This window comes from Arvicanthis niloticus, chromosome X, assembly GCF_011762505.2.
Source record: "Arvicanthis niloticus isolate mArvNil1 chromosome X, mArvNil1.pat.X, whole genome shotgun sequence".
NCBI classification, from domain to species: Eukaryota; Metazoa; Chordata; class Mammalia; order Rodentia; family Muridae; genus Arvicanthis; species Arvicanthis niloticus.
In genome coordinates this window covers 127,883,542-127,904,086 of record NC_047679.1, presented here as the reverse complement: position 1 = coordinate 127,904,086, position 20,545 = coordinate 127,883,542, and the positions used below count along the sequence as shown (strand labels likewise).

The window sequence follows — 20,545 nt, the reverse complement described above, 5'->3', positions numbered from 1 at the left end:
TTCCTAATCTGAGGGGGTTGTGTTTCCTCTGTGATCAGGCATTTCCCATGGTAGAAAAGTAAAGGAAATGCTGGTCCCTGAAGACCAACCATGCCTGCTTCCTCACGGCTGTCACAGGATCCTGCAAGGGACTACAGGGCAGCATGAGTGCAGGTTTAAGCGTTGCGTTCGGTCAACCGGCATAGGAGGTATTTACTGGTTGCCTTGTTGACCGGATTTTATGTTTTAAGGAGAAATAGATAGCAGGTTTTGCCAGTGCCTGAGCAGGCCGTCGGGCTTCAGGTGGAGGAGGTTTAGGGACCTTTGTGGAATTTCCTCTACAGCTTCACCTGCATGCTGGTTTGTATGAGATTTGTCCCATTGACTCGGGCGTTTGAATACTGGATCCGCTGTCGTGTAGATGGTAGAATGTCCTGGCTGTAGAAAACCAGAGGTCTCCCAATACTGTCTTGCTGTCATCGTCCAACTGCTATGGGTCAGTCACATCCTCGGAAAGGATGCACGTCTTTGGAAAGGCCGGCACTAAGTAGCTGTGACTCTCAAGGGAAGGATGCACTTGGTGGCTCAGCGGTGTGGTGGGTTTGGGTTGCCTAGGTGAAGTACTGGGTGAAAGGGCATCCTCAGCTAAGCTGAGTTAAGAAGAGTAATGCTTGGACCACAGCAGCCCTTGCGGGAGGATGGCGGGGATCACAAGGAGACTTGCCCAAGGGGGCCTGTGATGTAACACGCCCGACTCTGGCTTTAGCCTCAGACTGGAGTAGGAGCCCCTGGAGGGTCAGAGAAGAGGTTCGAGAAATGGAGGGCCTGGGATGTCCGATTCGGACACTGTGGTCGAGGTAGGGGCTCACGGTACCCAACATCTGCCCGTTGTGTACTGTTTAGGGCCAGACTGGACACCCGAGGCCTCTGAGATATAGCCAAGGGCATCCCGCAACAGGGCACCAACTGGAGAAAAAAGGACAGCGGACCCTTCAGGTATGCCGTGCGCAACTGCTGGACCCCAGAGTACATTTGTGACCGATAGGTTTTCCTATCCCTCGAGGAGCACCGGAGTTCTGCGCATGCGTATAGGAGCGCCTCGTCTTTGCACATGCATATTCTATCGCCACAGTGGACCTCTCTCTGACACACATTCAGCTTTCTTTCTGTTGCAGCCAATCTGAGATAAATACATAAAGAGATGGGCAAGAAGGGCTGCGGCTGTGGCCCAATGAAATGAAGCCACAGTCCATCCCTCAACAGGAAGGCAAGTGTGAGTGGACGAGGCATGCTGGGCCCCTTGACGCATGCGCAGAGTGCTGGTACCCAGTGCGCATGTGCAAGTGGTATACCAGCCAATCAGAGAGCGTTATATCGGAGGTGGGCCAGACGAAGCCGGATCAACCTCTGAGTGGAAGAAGGCTGTCTTGCGGAGAAGAGGGGCCTAGGTGGGTGACGGCTTTTGCGGGGGACATTCCGTGGCGGGCCTCCAGGGGTGGTTTAGAGGCACCAGGAGAGACCGAAGCCCTTGTTGTCGTGGGACAGCGGGATCACGGACCGTGAGGGGTCCAGGAAAGCCTGTGAGGTGACTTCGGGAGCTTTCTTTGACTTTACTCAGGGCTGCAGGAGGCGCCACAGCGGAGAATGAGGAGGGGTGGGGGGAAACGAAGGCAGCAGGACCATAGAGCGGTGGATGGGGCAGTTGGTGGGCCTCGAGAGGGGATGGGCACCTTTATACGCCTCTCACGGTTTCGGGGTTGTTTTTCGTTGTTCTTTGGTTTTGCGTGGGTTCTGTTGTTTTTGTTGTTTCCTTTTCCGTTGTTGTTTTGTTTTCTTTGGTTTTGTTTGGGTCCCGACTGGACACCTGGATCCTCCTGTGCCACTTCCATAAGCAGTATCTGCACTGGGAGGTGGTGCCTACGTAGGTATGACCAACCACTTCTCTGAGAAGAAGGAGGCTTCGAGGGCAGAAGAGTACCTTAGGTGGATGATTGGCTATTCGGGAACTCTGTTAAGAGGCTCTCCAGTTGGGACAGGGTTCAGAGGGGAGCCTTAGCTCACGCGGTAGGGAAGTGGGATCACAAAGAGGCAGGTCCAAGGCACACTGGTAGGATCATACCAGGAGCTTCACTTTCCAAATGAGAGCAGACAAGACCACAGAGGGCAAGGTTAGGGAGCGGTCATGGGGCTGTACAGATTGGGAGGGCCAAATGGGACAGGATGTGAGCTGTGAGACATGGCCTCAGTGACTGAGTAGGACCTCAGTGAGTTGAAGTAACCAACCAGACACCAGCATTAGGTGCCTTGTATTATAGGGGGTGGGGGTGGGAAAGCAGCAGAGGGTACTGATCTTGCGAGGTAGTGGGTCCAGGAGCTCCAAGTTCAGATAGAGAAATGGGGCAGGTCAGGACATTGGTGACATGCTCTTGCCCTTATTTTGCTCCAGCACAAGTGCCAGGACACCCGGCTACACCCCGTGGAGTCCTGGTCCCTGTTCCCATTGCCATCTTGCAATTCTTCCCAGCACCTCTACTTCCAGGCCTCCTGTCTAACCCAAGAAGATTCTAGCCATGTCAAGCAGGGAAACGAAGGCCACTGACAGTGCTGGCAGGCACCGAAGGATGGATCCAAATCTCTCCTCAGATGACAGCCAGAACCCAGGTGCAGTCGCTGCAGGTAAAAAGCAGAAAACCACCACCACCACCACCACCCAAAACAACATCATAAAAAACCCACAAACAAACAAACCAGAGGGGCTGCTAGAGGGCTGTTTCCACCCCCAGGAGACATCCTAAAATCCCTTGGCAGGTAGAACACTGAGTGAGTGTGGTGCATGGACATTTCTTTCTTGGAATAGTAGGAGGTTTCAGATGCTATTAACTGTTGCTTGAGCTTTTTTGTGGCTTTAGCTTCCCCCACCTGAAATTCCCATCCCACAAGAAACCTGTAAGGCTCATGACAGTTCTTTCCAGGCAATATGCAATATGCCTCTCTGGGAACACATTGGTCACATGTGGAAGGTGTGTGCAGGTGCCTGCAGCAGCTGGTCCAAGACTCACTCAAGTCTAGTGAATTTCGTTTGTGTCTGAATTTCTGTGTGATAGATTCTCTCTCTCACTCTCACTCCCTCTCACTCCCCTCTGTGTGTGTGTGTGTGTTCATTCATTCACCAGCACGCATGCTTCTGTGTGCCCTGCCTCTCACCCTTCCTCACTGTGTGTACGTGTGTTTGTATGCATGACTTGTTTAAAAATTGTAAGTTACCATTGGTGGCTATAGGCTCTAGAAACCCCACAGGGAATCTGTTTTCAATGGGAGATGATGGGAGCAGCACTCTTTGTCTCAAAATACTTTTCCTCTTTGTCTTTAATACAGCCAACAAAGAAGTCCTTGATGCTGGTAGGGAGGACACTATTTCCTCAGGAACAGAAAGGCAACAGGCCAGGTGATGATCACGTTTCATTTTTTTATCCACTCATAAAATACATCAAGAAAAGTCAGACTGGAACGATGGCTCAGTGAAAGAGTGCTCAATGTACAAACAACAAGAATCTGAGGTCATATCCTCACCCCCACAGAAAAGGCCACATGTGGCCACTTAACACCTTTGAAGCCCAGAACTGAGGGCTGAGGTGTGGCAGAGAAGTTCTTTCTGGATGCCAGCCTCACAAAAATAAGCTGAGGTATAAACAAACAAAGAAACAAATGCAGTCGTGGGTAAGGTGTGTGAATCACAGGGATGTGCCAGGTGCATCGAGCTTAAAGGCCCCAACACATTCACTCTGTAGTCCATCAGATGTTCAGCATGTTACAAAAGGAGAATCTCATGCCGCCAGCAAAGTACAAGTCCTGTCACAGAACTTGTCTGACAGGACTAAGGTGGAGATGGGTAGAGAAGAGCCCCCCCCCCCCACACCCCACAAACTTCTACCTCTGATGGCGGCACACGTGGACTCATGCAATTTCTCCTGCACAGAGAGAAATCTAGAAGAGTCAGTGTCTGCTCTTGAACCATGAACTGTATATAGGCTGTGCTTCACACTCCACTTCCTCTGCTCACGCAACAAAGGTGGCCTTTTGTATATGTGGAAGTAAAGAGTTAATGTGCTTTCTTTGCAGGAAGAAAACACAGGATTTTTTCCAAGAATTCGAAGGTAAGTTCTAGGAGACATTTGGAATTTGAGAAAATTGTTTGAGCCAAAGAAGTGCGAGGCAAGGGAGTTGTCACTTGGCGGACAAGAGAAGTGTGTTTACTGCCTTGTTCTCAAACACTCTGTTTAAATAGTATTTATTAGCTCACCAGGCTTCTCCTTCATGTTAATTGTCCATATGAAGATCATGGCACCTGCAGTGTGACTATTCTTACCTACTCACTGTGAGATATTTAAAAATTGGATGAAATTATCTGTCTCCCAGTTTTTTATTCACACAAGTGATGCATCTGTTTCTAATACCACATCTTACTTCACTCTTTTGTATTCTAGTCCAGTTCTTCTTTATTTGGGGAGGGGGGTGTGGGGGTGTGCTCTGAGAGGGCTAATCTTTCTTTAAAAGCTGCCCACAATTTATCTTGCAAAAAGATAGCCCATGAAGTGGAAAGCTGATTGTCAGTACTGTTACCCTGTGACTATAGTATGATCAGTTGAGTCCTCTTTAAATTGCTGTCAGAGGTCAGTCACATGAACTGTTGAACAAAACTTACAAACTGAGAACCAGCTGGGAGGTCTTTGAGATTTTTGTGATGGAGAGCTACATCAGAAACCATTCAGGACTCCGGATAGGGATGTAGATGGGTGGAGGGCACTTGCCTCGTATGTTCAAGCCTCTGGGTTCCATACCCAGTACCACAGACTTTTCCATGAGTCGGTTTCCCCTTTAAATTATTCAGGCTATCTACCTTATCAAATTTTTCAGATAGCCTCAATGGCTACAATAATTACCGTATGTATGTATTTTTCGTCTTGCTATGCAGTGATCTCTGAGCCTTTGGAGATTTTTGTAAATGGACCACATCTGTGTTTTCCATCAAGCAGCCTAGCAGTCCCTCCTAACATGTCCTTGAACTGGAGCACACTTAGTACATTGATTAAATGTATACTTTATAAGTGACGTCTAGTAAGGAAGTTACGTACGCAGTGACTTGATACCCTTTTTGTAAGTTTTGTTAAGTCCCCTCCGTTATATTTTGTATGTAATATCTAGACACTGAAGTCCAACTATCCAATTTCACATTAAGGCCAGAGCCACTGAAATACTTGACTGAAAGAAAAGAGGCAAATAACCTTTACATGGAGAGATCATTTCCATCTATTGATAACAAGCGTCTTTCCAGTACCATTGAGGGACTTTCGCAGTAATGCTTACAGGATTATGTTCAGTTACAGTGCCAATTAAGAATGTTCTTCGGGAAAACAGAGAAAGATTCTCAAGGATCATGGCCTCATCTTTCCATGCCATGGAGGTCAAAGTTACGGATGTTCTGAAAACCCAGTGTGAACAAAGGTAGGGTTGTTGCTTCTCGTCACTTGGATCCCAGAGCTGTTGACAGTTGGTGTGTGAGCACGATGAATGGGGAATAGCCAGTGGCCCCACTGGCTAGAAGCTTTGATGGCAAGTGTATTTGCCTTGGTTTTTCTGTAGAACAGACCTTGTTTCGTCTTTTAGCCTCTCGTTGTAACTGAAATCAACTGTGTTTCCTAAGGATGAAATAAGATGTTTTGACACAGGGCAGTTGGATCAGTGTAACTATAAGAAAGGTGTGTGCATTGGGTGAAGGTGCTAGGTGCATTGAGCTTGAAATCCTCACAACATTCATCCTGCAGTCGTCCATCATCTGTTCAGTGTGAAATGAGATGAAACTCTCTAGCCTCCAGTGGTGTACAGATTTCAGGAGCAGTGTTCACCATACAGGGGTACAGAAACCCTCACTGTACCAGTGAGGAAAAGTGGGTAGGCATCCACAGAATTCTCTGATTGTCGTGGGCGTGCATCCTCCTTGGACCTTCCTGCATAAAGAGAAAATAAAGCGGAAGTTGTGCTCGTCAGAGAGCCAGCCGAATACTTGTGGAAAGTTAGTAAAACAATGGTTCTTCTTACCGGGTTTTCTAGCACTGAGAGCTGCGAAGTGACTCCTGTCTCTCGGCCAAGGCAGAACACATACTGTTAATGTGATAGAAAATAACCCACCTCATTTTCCATGTCCCTGTCAGAATATTGTAGATGCCTTGTCCCAGTCCTTTATCCGTAGCTTTAGTGAGGGCAAGTCAGTCAGTCCTGCTTTGAATGCATTTTCTTCATGTCAAGAAGGGATATCACAGTGTTCACTGTTGTCTTTTTTACAGGCAGAAACTTTATCAAGACTACTCTCTTCAGGTTACAAATTTGAATAGAAAGTTAACCATGGATGCAAACCAAGTCAAGAAACATGCAGAAAAACTCTCAGTGAGTATCAGGCTTGGGTTTGAAGGAGTCCATTGTGTCAGCATCAGAGGTAGCAGCAGAGGCTTCCTGCAGCAGGTGCAGAGGGAAGGGATAGGACATGAGCTCAGGGAGACGACAAGGAGGGTGGTTGATGTGGTGAGGAGAGACTGGCCATCCTCCCTGGCTTGTTTCTTTTTCTGTGGAGAGGTGACAAGGGTAATGATCGGTACTGTCTGCAGAGTGCAGGAGAAGGTATGGGATGGTATGATGAGAGGGGACCCTTCAGGATCCACACAGTGCAGATGCCCAACAGCAGGAGGGCCCCCCAAGTAGCCTTCTGACACAGTGATCAGGGATGCAGAGTGAGAGCAGTCCATGTGGCTGTGGCAGAGCAGGTGGAGACTTAGCTGTCAGTGGTTGGAGTTCAGACCCGCCCTGTCCCAGAGGAGAAGAGGGAAAGGTTTCCGTGCAGTGATGGATGGACCTGCGATGGCGCGACCGAGTCACCTTTAAGCTGGGGATGAGAATGTAAGGTTTGGGGGACAGGTACTGGATGGACTCGGTGCTGTCTCTGGGGACTCTTTCTTCCTGGTGGAGGATGGAGCTGCTCCCCCTGGAGATTCTGACTTCCAAAGGTGGGGTGGCAGAGAGGGGACTACTGAGGGAGATGGACATGCTGTCCAGCCCAGCTCGGGTCGGGAGCATGGACTGTGGAATCCCACCAATTGGATTGCAGTCAACCGTCCAGTTTCCTGCTAGTTATGCTAACTCAGAAAAAAAAATAATAATTTAAGTCTGTGTCTTAGTTTCTTGGGAGTGAAAGGAGAGAAAAAGTCCTGATCTCACGGAATTGTTTCAGACGTTTCTTCTAGATGTGTAGTCTTATATTGGTCCAGGGCAGTATCTGAAGTCAGTCTTATAGAATAGAATATGGCACTGTTAGCATGGCACTGTGTGCTCTACTCTTACTGGAAAGGACAAAATGGAGTGGGTTCCTATGTGGGGGAGTGACAAATGATGGGGACAAACTCAAGGTAGGTTCTAAAAATACAGAGAGTCCAGCAGATTTGGAGGCCTCTGTTAGGTAGGTTTTCAAGTCTTCAGGAACTATTTGACAGGTTTTGAGTACTGTTAAGTAGAAACACTTCCCATTAAATGAGTGAGCTTCACATCATGAAGGTTATTTTTCTACTTTTGGGTTACTCTTGTAAATGTGGTCACTGTTTTATGTGGAAAAACTAGTACGTGTATTTCACTCCATCTGTTTTGCATAAATACAATACAAAATTGAATTTCTGTAAGCTTTCTGTTTCCACCCCCCTGGCTTGTTCTTACATCTTATCCTGTCTTTGTAGAATATGTTTATGGAGCAACAGAAGTTTATTCATGAATCTCTCACTCTTCAGAAGAACAGAATTTTGGAATTTAAATCACTGTGTGAAGAATACTTGGAGGTCTGTTGAACAGTCTTCAAAGCAAACTATACAAGGGGACACTGAGTATCCTGGTATTCTTTCTGTGCTTTGGATAACACTTTAGGAAGGTTACCTGGAAACACCTGCCAGCGTGTCCCTCATGCTCCATGTAAACCTAAGCACAAAGTCAGTTTTTAATTTTAGGGTTCACTCGTGGTTAGGAGAATCATTCAAAGCACAACTTGCTGCTGCCTTGGTGATTTCATCTGGGGCTGTTCATATTGCACAGGGCATTAATGCTCTTCACATCATCCCATCTTGCCTCACAATGCATTTTTTCATTGGGTATGTATGTGCACACATGCACACACGTGTACTTGTCTGTGCACAGGTGTGTAGAGGTCGGAAGTCAACTCTTGCAGACACTCTTCATCGTATCTTTTATTCCTAACCTTTCTGTTTGGTTGGTTTTAGTTTTGAGACAGGGTCTCGCTGTGTAGATCTGGCTGTCCTGGAACTCCCTATGTAAAGCAGTCTGGCTTCAAACTCACAGAGATCTGCCTGTCTGCCTCTGTCTCCTGAGTGCTGGGATTAAAGGTGTGCACCACTGTGCCGGGCTCCATCATACCCTTTTGTAACAGGATGAGTCACTGGACCTGGAACTCTCCACTATGGCTAGGCTGGCTGTTCAGCAGGTCCTTTGCTGTCCCAGGTCAATGCATCACCAGACCTGGCTTTTAGTATGTGTGCTGAAGAGCTACAAGGTTGGCTCTTTATGCTTGTGGAGCAAGCTCCTTGCCTACCGCTGCATTCTTGCCTCCAAGAAATACTCTTACACACCGCAGCTCTCTTCCCAGACCCTCTCCAGCTGTTTTTAAGCAGAACAGTGACAAGAATATTTGCACTTACTTTACTTGCTCAGTCCATTTACATTTCCCATCATCGTAGGACTGAAACATGGCTTCATGTGGCCAATTAGAACCTTAAGACAGCTCCCAGGTATAGCACTCAGTGAGAAAGTAAGTGGAAGACAGAGATACTGTGAATTGAGAGTTATCCCCTGTAATAATCTTTCTAAGTTCTTCCTATGCACGTTGATTGACCTATGCTGTCTTCAGGTTTGTAGCTCTCTACAAAACAAATACAGGATGTTCTACTCTCATTCAGACTCAATGTGAATTGGCTTGTTCAAGTTGCAGTTAAAATTTTGTTCATGTCGAGTAATCAGATGACCAGATGACCTGAAACCCTGACACGCGTGCACACACATGTGCACACACATGTGCACACACACACACACACACGCACACACGGGGCAGGAGAGAGAAAGAGAGAGAGAGAGAGAGAGAGAGAGAGAGAGAGAGACAGAGAGAGACAGAGAGAGAAAGAGAGAGAAAGAGAGAGAGAGAAAATACATATATATGTATGCTGAAATAACATTCTTTAACTACTTAGTGGCCCAGAAACTTGCTCGCCCATTCCAATGTTAAGATCTCTGTGTTGTTCTAGTTTCTATGGTCACTGCATCATGAGACCATGGAAGAGCTCCTGCAAAGTTTTAAAATCCCTCCACAATGTTTAGCAACACCGTTTAGATGTAGTGTGTGCTGTTTCACCCAGTGCTAAAGGGAATGTAGAAATGGAAACCTTGAGTTTTAAGTTCCTGGTGCACAGTGGTCACAGTACAAGCCAAGCTGTTCATTCCATCTTGCAAAGAAGTGGGTGAGTGGCAATGAATGGACGCATGCTTCCTGCTCTCTGTTTCCATTTGGCTTCATTGGCTTTCATTTGTGCTGTGCAGGGAGAGGTATCCCAGGCTCTCAGGCATGGTAGGTCAGCACCCTTCTTCCCCTGGGCCACCCCTATAGCAAATCCCTCACGATTTGAATGTTTATCAGTGGGTTGAGGAGTGGAAAGTCTGTCTCTTTGGTGGGTGTTTTGATCTTCATGTTGTACAGGGGTGTGTGTGTGCTTCTTTTGGAGTAATTAAACCATGTCTTTTACCATATTTGTTCCCTTTGAAATGTTGATGTTTGCATTTCTAAGGCAAGATGACCAGGGCTGATTTCCACACATGTTTTTTGCTTCAGAAATTTGAGATGCTGAGGGATTCTCGGGGAAATTCCGTTGCTGAAGAGCTGAGACGTCTCATAGCGGCCTTGGAAATAAAACTTCTGATGGTGCATGTAAGTACCGAGCCTTTCACATAGAAAATGGGGATAAGCCCAACCCTGAGTGCTATTTATTTTACACCCATTTAATACTTTCTTTACTTAACAGAGCCAGCAAGAGACTGCTGCTGCTCCACAGTCTCTCCTGGATACGCTATTCTCATAATACTTTGGAGGACAGAAGTCGACATGAGGGGAGCAGAAATAAGCTGGGTGAATAAGTCCTTCGGTGACTAGGTCTTCTCATGTTCTCCTCCAGTTCCTGAAGATTCCCCTTTCTGTTAAAAACCCCCAAACCCCAAGGATTTGTGTGACAGCAGTGCAAATATGTTTGTAGGAAGCTCCAGCCCTCGGGTAGAAACAGCAGGCTTTCCTTGGTAGCATGGTAATTAAGGGTTAGCACACATTAGGGTTGATATAGTGGATTATCATACACGAGCGTCATTTTCCCAAATTAGAAGGCACACAAGTGGGCCTTCCTTGTCCTGTCTAGATAAATAAAGAGGATCCAGTCTTTCTTTTACATTCTGTTCTTAAATGTGTTCAGTGATGGAGCCTCTGGAACTGACCTTAAGCTTCCAAAGGCAGTGTGTGCCTCAGAAATAGTTAAACTACTAGAATTCATCAAGCCTCCCAAATAAGAAAGATGTGGGTAATGTGACTTGAGCCTGTGGAAATGTTATTTGCAGACAACATTTACAAGGTCTTTGAATTAACTGTGTCTGTCACACTAAGGTGATTCTGAGAGTGAATACAGCTCAACTCGCCACAGTTTATTAATCTCCTCACTTGTATGGAAAGGAGTAACTGAGAATGTTTTGTTTTTGAAGTTTATCACGCATGTAGTGCGTGACCATCAGGGATACAGGAGGACTCCTGTACAGTTAGAGCTCATGTCCTGTGATTTCCCATATGTAAACCCTGGGAAATCTTTACTGGGGAACATTCCATTTAATAAACATGAAATTGTTTCAGATGACTTGTTGGGATGACTCATTTAATTGCACTCTCTTTCTGACGTTCCTGACGTTTCACCCCTTCTCAGACAGAAATGGCCCCATGCCTTGTGGAGGTGTGCTATCACGTGCGTTCCAGGCCACTTATCTGATTGTGCCCTGTTGTGTAGAAGCATTGCAAACAGGCTGTGTGAAGCCTCTCCCATTTTCTACAAGTGGAATTGCATTCCTCCAGAGTGAATGAGGGCTTCCCTGCTGGGCTCCCTTTACTTTCTATAATTTGCACTCTATAGAAGAACTTTCCCCCTTGTGCAAACTGCCTGTGAGCCTGTGGCCCTTGAGTATTATTTCTTCATTATTATTGTTGTTGTTGTCGTTGCTCTTGTTGTTGTTATCATTATTAATATTATTTCCAGTTTTGAATGTCTCCTACTTGAGATATTCTACCTTATTTCCAGACATGGATACACTCCACAGTGTTTTCCCAGTGTTGAATTCTATATTATTTGTGTGTGTGTGTGTTTAAGAGAGAGAGAGAGAGAGAGAGAGAGAGAGAGAGAGAGAGAGAGAGAGACAGAGAGAGAGACAGAGAGAGAGACAGAGAAACACACACACAGAGAGAGAAAATATTTCCTTTTGCGTGTGGTGCATGTGTATATGCATTCATATGTGTAGGCACACCTGTGCATGTGTGCACGCATGAGCACCTTTGCACATAGGGGCCAGAGATGCTTCAGGCATCTGGTTTATTTTTATGAAACAGGGTCTCTCTCTGAATGTGGAGCATATCAACTGGGCTAGGGTATTAGGTCACTGGGTTCCAGGGATCCATATCTGTCTCTGTGCCCTTGTGCTGCTGGTACACACACTCACTGCTGTGCTGAGATTGTTTTTCTTTAAAGTTTTATTTTGGTTACTTTATTTATGTGGATCTGTATGTGTCTGTGCGTCTGTATGTGCTCATGCATTCCCATGCCCACAGAAGTTGTCAGACCCTAGAGGGAGAGTTGCGGGCCACCTGATGTGTATGGGGATTTGAACTCGGGTCCTCTGCAAGAGCAGCAAGTGCTCTTAACTACTGACCCATGTCTAAATCTCCTGTGCTGAGGTTTTTAAAAGGCTTTCTGGGGATCTGAACTCAGTAGTCTCACGCTTGTTGAGCTAGCATTTTACTTGCTGAGCCATGTCTCCCTGGCCCCATGTACATATTTGTTTCTTAGGAGTTTGAGCTCAGATCATTTTTGTTGTTGTTGTTGTTGCTTTCTGTCCAAACTGATGATGCATACAGAACATATTCTGTGACCCTTACTATTACATTGTACAGCATCTAAATGTGTAGATGTGTGTCTGCCTCCCCAGGCACACCACAACTCCTGTCACAGTATCCCACTCTGCTGGCAGCACCAAGGTACTTCACCCACAGATCTCCAGGGTAACCGGGATTATTAAGCAAGCAGGGTTATCTTTTCAGCAGAAAAGATACAAAAACCCGTCCTTGGATCCAGAAAGCTGGAAACAGGAAGTGATAGAATAGCCTGGTGGTCTGAGTTATGTGTTCGGCCTCCACATCTCCCACAACCAGGAACGGTGGTACCTTATAGTCTAAAGGACCCTTTGTTATCTGTACAGCCAGGGGATTCCCAAAGCTCCGGCAACCAGGACTGGAGATACTTAGTCTGAATGACCCTTTTGTTATCTGTACAACCAGGGGCTCCACCCACCATCTCCCACAACCAGGACTGGAAATACCTAAATTGTCTAAATGACCCTTACACTCACTACCTGCAGAGGCACAGGCTCCCCCAAGCTGCCACAGCCAGGACCGGAGATACACAATAGCACCGATGACCTCTAAGCTATCTGTATGGCTCAGACCAGGCCAGATCCTTCCTGAGGCCCGTAAGCTAGCACAGGTAGCCTATCCTCGGAACTCATCTTCTTGGAAGAAATGAATGAAATGCACTGGGTGGCGTTTTGGTGTAATTATGCTTCCTTGTGCACTGGGGATTGTGGTACACCAGGAAACTTTTTTTCCTACCTATTCTGTGCTTAAATATACTGGCCAAATCCTTTGCCTGGCATCAGACACCCTGAAGTTTGATCACAGCTGACAACATCAGTCTCAACCAAGTTTTCATTCTCACCTCTTTGCTGAGCCTTTTGCTGCTTGGGGTGACACCTACAGAGACCCACTCACCACTCTCTCTGCTGTACAAACCAGTCACACTGCATATCCAGAGGTGAAGTCACAGGCAGTAGGTGACGGTGTGTGAGTTGGTGAGTTTTACAGCTCACAAATGACAGGAAAATAATTACTCGTTCATGTAGGTCAGTTACCAGGGTGCTGGGCTGGTTGGGCACACAGCTGAAAGTCATCCCGTATAGTGACACCACATCTGTCATAGTGCACAGCACAGCGTGAACCATAAGAAGAAGGGCTACAGCACTTGGCCTTGCAGAGGATACAGACCGGAGATGTGCTCTTTTACTCCTCCCCAGAAGTGGGTTTTCAGGGAAATGTTGCAGGAGTGTCGATGTTTGCACACAGTCCAAGTATCCGTGTGGTGAGAGCGGAACTATTACTTCTCACTGAGTTCTCTTCTGTGCCTGTTGGACCTGCCCTTCCACAGTGGCATGGCCCTATTAGTGCCGAAACGTAAGTGAAGCTTCCTGGGAGACATGAAGTGGCAGGAAGGAAGTAGTCAACTCTGGTGTGTGTGTGCAGATCATACCGTTTGCTGCGCTCACACTGCAAATGACCTGAGACTGAAAATCTGACCAGGGTTTCAATGTGCTGGTAGGTTAGGTTTTTAGAAGGCTATGCCTATGCCCACTTGTTTAATTTTTATTGCACCTTATTTTGTTAGTATGGGTGGTTTGTTTGCATGTTTGTCTGTGTAGCATGTCCATGGCTGTTGGCTCTTGAGTCCACAAGAGTGTGCCAGATCCCTCTGTAACTGCACTCATCCATAGTTGTAAACTGCAATGTACATACTGGGAAACTAACCTGGGTTCTTTGGTATGGGACCCAGTGTCTTTAACCACTGTGGGGGGACAGGGTAGAAAGTTTATAAGATCTAGAGATAGTGGATGGCTAGGAGACTGTTTCATAAACATAAGAGGCAAGTTGCACCAGTAAACTCACAACAATTGTGACAGCATGCACTACACCCATTAAGCTCAAGCCAGACCAAATCACAGCCTGGAGGGGCCTGGTGGGCATGAAGAGTTATGCCTAACTAAGGAGCTGTTGGTGAGTGATAGCTTTGGGGAGAAGGAGAAGGACAGTTAGCTTTCTTCATGGGTTGGCCCATGACAGGTCTGATATGCTCTAGTGAGTGGCTGGCCACACAGCTGATTGTATATAGGCAGCACTAATGTGTCTGGATAGGTTCAAAACATGACACAACGTTGGTTAGGTTTGAAAGTTGGGGTTGGACTTGAGAGGTGATGGGAGGAAGACAACATGTTCAAAACACAATGTATGAAATGGTTGAGGAATTAACAGTGTTTCTTGGAAAACAAGGGACTTAAATGATGTCTCGGAGATTAAGAGCATGTGATGATCTTCCAGAGGAACCAGCTTCACTCCCAAGCACCCAGAGCAGATGGCTCACAATCACTTGTATTTCCAGTTCCAGAGGATCAGTGCCCTCTTTTGACATCCATGGGCACTGCATGCAAATGATATTCATATTAATAAACAGGCACATGTGCATACATGTCAATAACAATAAATTTAGATAATAAAATTATCCCCAGAAACTTTTCTTGGCAGTGCCATAGTGGCATTATTAAAATCGTGTTTGTAGGATCTTTAAAAGCTGTTACCACAGCTACACCTGATATCACAGCTATACCATCTTCATGCTAAGTCATACTTCAGAGGTACCTACACATTCCTGTTTATTGTAACCTTATTCACAGTAGACAAAATAGGGAATCAGCTTACTTGATTATCAACAGATCAATGAATGAGTGAAGAAAATGTGGTATATTTACACAACTTATTTTTATTCAGGGATAAAGAACACGAGTGAAACTATAGATCATCATGTTAAGTAAAATAAGCCAACTATCAAATATCATATATATGGATTCTACGTTGTGTGTATGTCATTTATACAATACACATGCACAAATGTATGTGTGTGTGTGTGTCTCTGTAAGTCAAAGTGGGCCTATTTAGATCGACAAGGGAAGCAGAATATAGGGAGATATGATATGTTACCTTAATTAGGACCTGAATTTGAATTCCCTGCTCCCATGATAAAAAGCCTAAAATTCCAGAACTAGAGAGATAGTGACAAATTCCTGGAACTCCCTGCCCATTGTGCCTAGCCAAATTATCGAGCTCCAGGTCTGTGAGAAACCGTTTGTTAAAAAAAAAGAAAATGGTGATGGGCCTGTATAGATGGCCAGTGGTTAAGAATACTTGCTCCTTTCCTAGAGGAGCCTTGTTCATTTTCCATCACTCACATTGAGTGACTCAAAAACATTTGTAACTCCATTCCCAGGAGATATGACACCTTTATTTGACTTCCACAAGCATACACATGGTGTACAATTATTCATGCACAGAAAAGACTTGTATCTATAAGATTATTTAAAATTCAAAAAAGTATGGAAAGAAAATGAGGAAGATATTTGATGTGGATCTTCAGCTTCCACATGCATATATATCTGCATTCACAAACAGTAACACCTACACAAAGACCACATTCACCAAAATTTTTAAAGTCAAATACTACTGTAAGATCCTGTAATGAATCTCTCAATGGATTGGCTAAAAATGCAAATATGACCTTGTAAAGGTCTTTGGGAGACCCAGGAAATGAGAACTTTTGTGATCAGAATGTAAATTGTCACAATAAATTTGGGAATCTATGTGGTGTTTCTTCACATATAGTCAACTATGTGCCTAACAATGGGCCCTAGCCATTCCAGCCCTGGTTGTTTATAGAAGAAAGGAAAACAAATAACCACCAAGAGATCCAAGCAAAGACACTGACACTGAATTTATGCAAAGAAATAACAATAATAAACAGTGTTTGAAAATTTTGAAACTAGGAATGTTCCAGGACTGGGACATGAGTGGTGATGCTCAGCCTCGGGTCTGCTGTCATTAATTCCCACACTCTGCTGGGATTTTGATCTCTTGGCTGCATTTTTGGTTTTTTTTTTTTTTTGAAAGCCAATTGCATCTTGCTCTGCTTTCTTTTCAACACTGTTATTTAATTCATTAAAGAAACAAGAAATCCGAGCAATCATCATTCATTCACACAAATTTGCATGCCTTTTCAGACATTTTTATAAATGAACACACAAATATGTTGTTATTCATTCTCAAATATACAACAAACACCTATATATTCACCCATTCACATTCATGCATTCACTCAAAACACTGAGATACATTCACACACCGTCACATATTTGACACAGTAATATGCATTCATTAACAAGTACACTAATATTCCCAAACATGCATTCATACAACAAAACACATTTTCACTAACACTTGAAAATGTCCTAAAACTCAAATATTAATATAGATACATGCACACCCATCTCTCATTTGCTCCTGTGTTAACAGATTAACTAACGTGTACTGATATACAACACATACTCAAACTCAATACTTTCACACTCTAATATACAGTCACTTATTAGTCTGTACAAATACACAAAAAATGATAAACTGGACACTCATATTCAATCACTAAGTGACATACACATACATATTCATATATTCACACACACTGACACATTTGATATTCCAGGTCAGATACACTCTGCCCTCAATGCATTTCTAAGCATCCTGGAGCCTCGGGTCCTGCCTGATGCCCAATGCCCTCCTTTTACAGCCTAACTTACTTATTCCTGGAGCCCCCCTGAATTCTCTGGGAAATAAGGCAAACACTCTCCCCATGCATACAGCACCTGGTCACTGACTTCCACTCACCCAGGGAACTGCATAGGCACTCATGGGCTCTGCCTTGAATATGTGTCAGTATTGCTCATTTTTCCCCACCCCATCCCAGCATCAGAAAAAGCCAGAAACAGCTGGAACATTTATGAAGTTTATTGAACAGGAACATTTGCTGAAACTATTGAAACTATTGAAGAGAAAGGGGTGACAACATAGGAACTTTCCACAGCCACTAGAAGCAACAGGTTCTGGGGCACCCTCTTGAAGCTTCTCAGAAGGGCCTTGTCTGTCCACCATACCGGGATCCCTCTGCTATTTTCTCCCTTCCCAAGGGCCCAAGAGCTACCTCTTACAATTTTGTCACTCTTTTGGGAACTCTCACAAGGGATTACCACTGTAGGGTGGCCCTGCCCTATTCTGGCACAAGATAGTCACAAGACACTGCAAAGCACAGCAAGAAATACCCCACCAACCTGAAGAATGATAGTCACAAGGAATAATAAAATTGGAACATCAGCACAGTGCCCAGGCCCACACACACACAGGTCAGATCTTCCTGTCCCATATTGAAGTCAATCATAAGATGAGCATCAGTCAGTCCCTTGTCAACATCGATAGTTCCCACTGGCTACCAGGACTGGGCTCGGGAACTCTGGGGAGCACCTGATCAGGTTAAAACACACACATCTGCAGGAGAACAAGCAGCAGGCAGCTGGCCTAGATGTACATCAGGAAAGCTGTTCAGAACACCAGGTAGGTGGGAGAGCAGCTAGCATAGCCTAGGCTGGTGCAGAAGCTCACAGCATGTGCCAGGGTGTAGAGGTGTCTGACCAGGTAGCCAGAGCCTCCAGTTGCCCTTGTTAACACACACCTCACTCACAGCTTTGTACAGGAGCAGCTGATGGTGGGTAAGCATGCGAGGGGGGAAGGGACTCACTGGACAGCTGGGTCACTATGAGGTTAACAGATAAGGATGCAAGCAAGGTTCCAGAGCAGGGGCTAGCCTGCCTCTGGACAGCAATGGGAAGGGGAAGGGGCATCCGTGTTGGGAGAGCCAGGCAGTTGGCAGAACCCTTGAGATGGCCTTTTCTGTGGCATCCACCTGTTTGGTATGGTTGGCAGATGGAGGATGGCACCTCAGCAATACTGTCAGGCCACCTTCCCAGGTCGGCAGGGTTTGGGGCCGGCCTTGGCAGCTGCCTGGCAGTTATATTCACCCAGCTCTCCCTGCTTACTCTCTGGAATTCTCCAGCAGCCCTGGACAAAAGAGAGCAGAACAAACTCTGCCCCCCTCTCCTCCCCCTCAACACACACAGAGTCCTCCTCCTGCTGCTCTTCCACTTCCTGTTTGTTCACACAAAACCTGCCCTGCACACTCCCAAGCTCTCAGGCCAGCTGAGGGCATTAACCCTGTGGTGCCATGTGCCCCAACCTGGGGCTCTTCTTGGGCATTGGGGTCCTGTCAGGGTGCCAAGAAGGAAACTGCCTTGTGTTGGCACTGGCCTCCCAGGTCCTTTGGGTCCAGAGACCTGGGGGTTTCACGGGGGGGAGGGGGGTGGCGGTGGTGCGTGAGGAGAGTTCACTCACGAAAGGACTCAAGGGTGCTGCCCTCATGGGGCTCCCCTAGAGCAGTGTAGATGATCCTGAAGACAGGCTGGATCCTGCGGCCTCCTCTCCTGGGTACTGCCTTTCTACCTAGCTGCACTTGATCCCAGGCACTGGTGTCCTCTGCACAAGACAACCCTGTGGCAGGCTCTTCCACACCCCTTATGGACTTGGACTTGAGGTTGCTAGATTTCTTTGATCCACCGCCTTACTATCTTCTGCCTTTGCTTTGCTGACACCCCCATCTGAGTTCTTGTGGCCCCACACATCTGTAGCAGTTCCTTGAGGCTTCCTTCTCTGGTACATCTTAAACGCCTTGTGTCTGGTCATTATTGAGTTGAATGCAATGTACTTCTGCTTGTTAGAATTTTTTTTCCAGCTGGTACTGGCTTAGGGGTCTTGACTTCTGCCTGGTTACATTGCCCCTGTGCCTTTCTAAGGTTCTTTGTGATCTCTTAAGCTGTTCTTTCCCTTCCTTCAAATATCTCTTTTTTTTCCCTTGGCTTACAGGAACAAAGGTTACCCTGTTCCCTGGAGTCTACATGGTTTTGGGCTTCGGATGGCTCTTCTCCCAAGCCCAGTTCCTGTTTCCCTTCTGCATTATAGCCTGTTTCTTCTGCTTCACCAAGGTCCGGTTGGAAGGGTTAAAACAGTGTACTCTGATATGGCCATCTTCCCCACAACTATAGTTTTATAATTCATAATTCCGCTTTCTTGTGCCTTGAGGACCATCCCTGGGCACACCTCCCCTTCGGTGCTGGCCTCTCCTCCAGCGATGGCGGGAACCCTGGTAAGGCCTTGCCTCAGGAACACTGCCAAAGGCTGGAACAAATAGTGTTCTCTCCTCACTGCCTATGTTAAAGGGACTTAGAACTAACTCCAGCACCTCATAGTAACTCCTCTCTGGACCCCTAGTGGCCTCCCACTCTTCCTCCTCCTCACGGAAAAACTTCACTAGGGCCAGGAAACCAGGTGGTCTTCTATGTTGTTTCAGCACCTTAAGTTTCTCTCTCAGTTTTGCAGAAAGGATGGCCCCACCTAAGATTTGTTTCAGGCGGGTCTGATTCACATTCTTTCGAGATATTGCATTTTTCTCTAGGGCTTTTTGGAGCAAGGTCTCCAAATGCACCACAAAGCTAGAAACTTCCTCTCCTGGTTCCTGATAAGCCTTGCAAAATTTCAGCTGGGCAATTTCCACCTCAGGTACCTGCCACATCTGTAACATGTCAGTGGTGTGCTCAAGCCAGGAATCAAAGGCCAACAACCCTGGGATTGATATGAATCCCAGAAAAGACTATTAGTTCTCGGTATAACATTTGTTGTAGTAGAGGCTGCATCACTGCACTTAGAGTCTGAGCCCAGACCCAGAAATCTGCTGATATAGCTGTTTTGGTAGGTGAATAATTAGAGTGTGTCCCTAGGACCCTGTTCATGTCTGACACTGTGCGCCTCTCCTCTTCTAAGAAGTGATTCAGTCTACTAAGAAATTCATCATCTGAATTAGGGGATTTCACAGCCACTTTCCAGGGCTCACCCTTTCCTTCTATTTCCCTGGGCACCAAAGCATAGTCAAAATCACATACAAGTTCCACCAAAAAGGCCTGGGCATTTTCCTCCCTCCTAAACATCCTGCCGATGATCCTGTATCTTCCCAGATGCTTGAGAGCTTCATGGAGAGTCTCCTCAAACTCATCCTCACTACAATCCTCCAGAATCCCCAGGATCAGCATAGACCTCTGGGTGTTCAGATTTCCCCCCCCCCACACACACACACACCAGTCCTGCAACAGGTTCAATGGCATGGCCCCAACTTCAAGAAATTCTAATGTGTGTGTGTGGCGGGGGGAGGGATGAGCAGGATGTGATGCACATAAATCTGGGCAAATTCCAAGAGATCTGTAGCCTCTCCTGTTCTCTAGAGTCTGTAAATAGGGCAAAAGGAGATTAATGCGCCCCCGCCCCACCCCCACCTCCACGCGGGTCCTGCCTCCTACCCCACCCAGCCTCCACCTGCCTCCAGCAAAGACATTTCTATAGCTCCCCAACCATGCATACTGCAGCCCCTGC

At 46.2% G+C, this 20,545-nt stretch overlaps 2 protein-coding genes across 5 annotated transcripts; one reads left to right on the top strand and one right to left on the bottom strand.

Moving 5' to 3' along the window:
- The first annotated feature begins 1,349 nt into the window (after positions 1-1,349).
- Positions 1,350-10,964, top strand: LOC117694594 (X-linked lymphocyte-regulated protein 3B-like). 4 transcript variants are annotated; one of them, XM_076918186.1, is made up of 9 exons: positions 1,350-1,427; positions 2,504-2,655; positions 3,355-3,424; positions 4,099-4,133; positions 5,364-5,481; positions 6,321-6,420; positions 7,755-7,853; positions 9,905-10,000; positions 10,095-10,964. In XM_076918186.1, the coding sequence occupies exons 2-9, from the start codon at positions 2,550-2,552 to the stop codon at positions 10,149-10,151; spliced, it is 681 nt and encodes a 226-aa protein (XP_076774301.1). In that variant the 5' UTR covers positions 1,350-1,427; positions 2,504-2,549; the 3' UTR covers positions 10,152-10,964. The 4 variants fall into 4 exon arrangements, with proteins under 4 accessions (XP_076774301.1, XP_076774300.1, XP_076774303.1 ...); XM_076918185.1 differs by having other exon boundaries at positions 5,358-5,481; XM_076918188.1 differs by having other exon boundaries at positions 1,362-1,427; positions 2,519-2,655; positions 5,358-5,481.
- Positions 10,965-19,016: 8,052 nt separating this feature from the next.
- On the bottom strand, positions 19,017-20,280 carry Pnma3 (PNMA family member 3). The gene is given in 2 exon segments (XM_034486030.1): positions 19,017-19,761; positions 19,763-20,280. Coding segments are annotated over 2 exon segments (1,263 nt in total).
- Between the last annotated feature and the right edge of the window lie 265 nt (positions 20,281-20,545).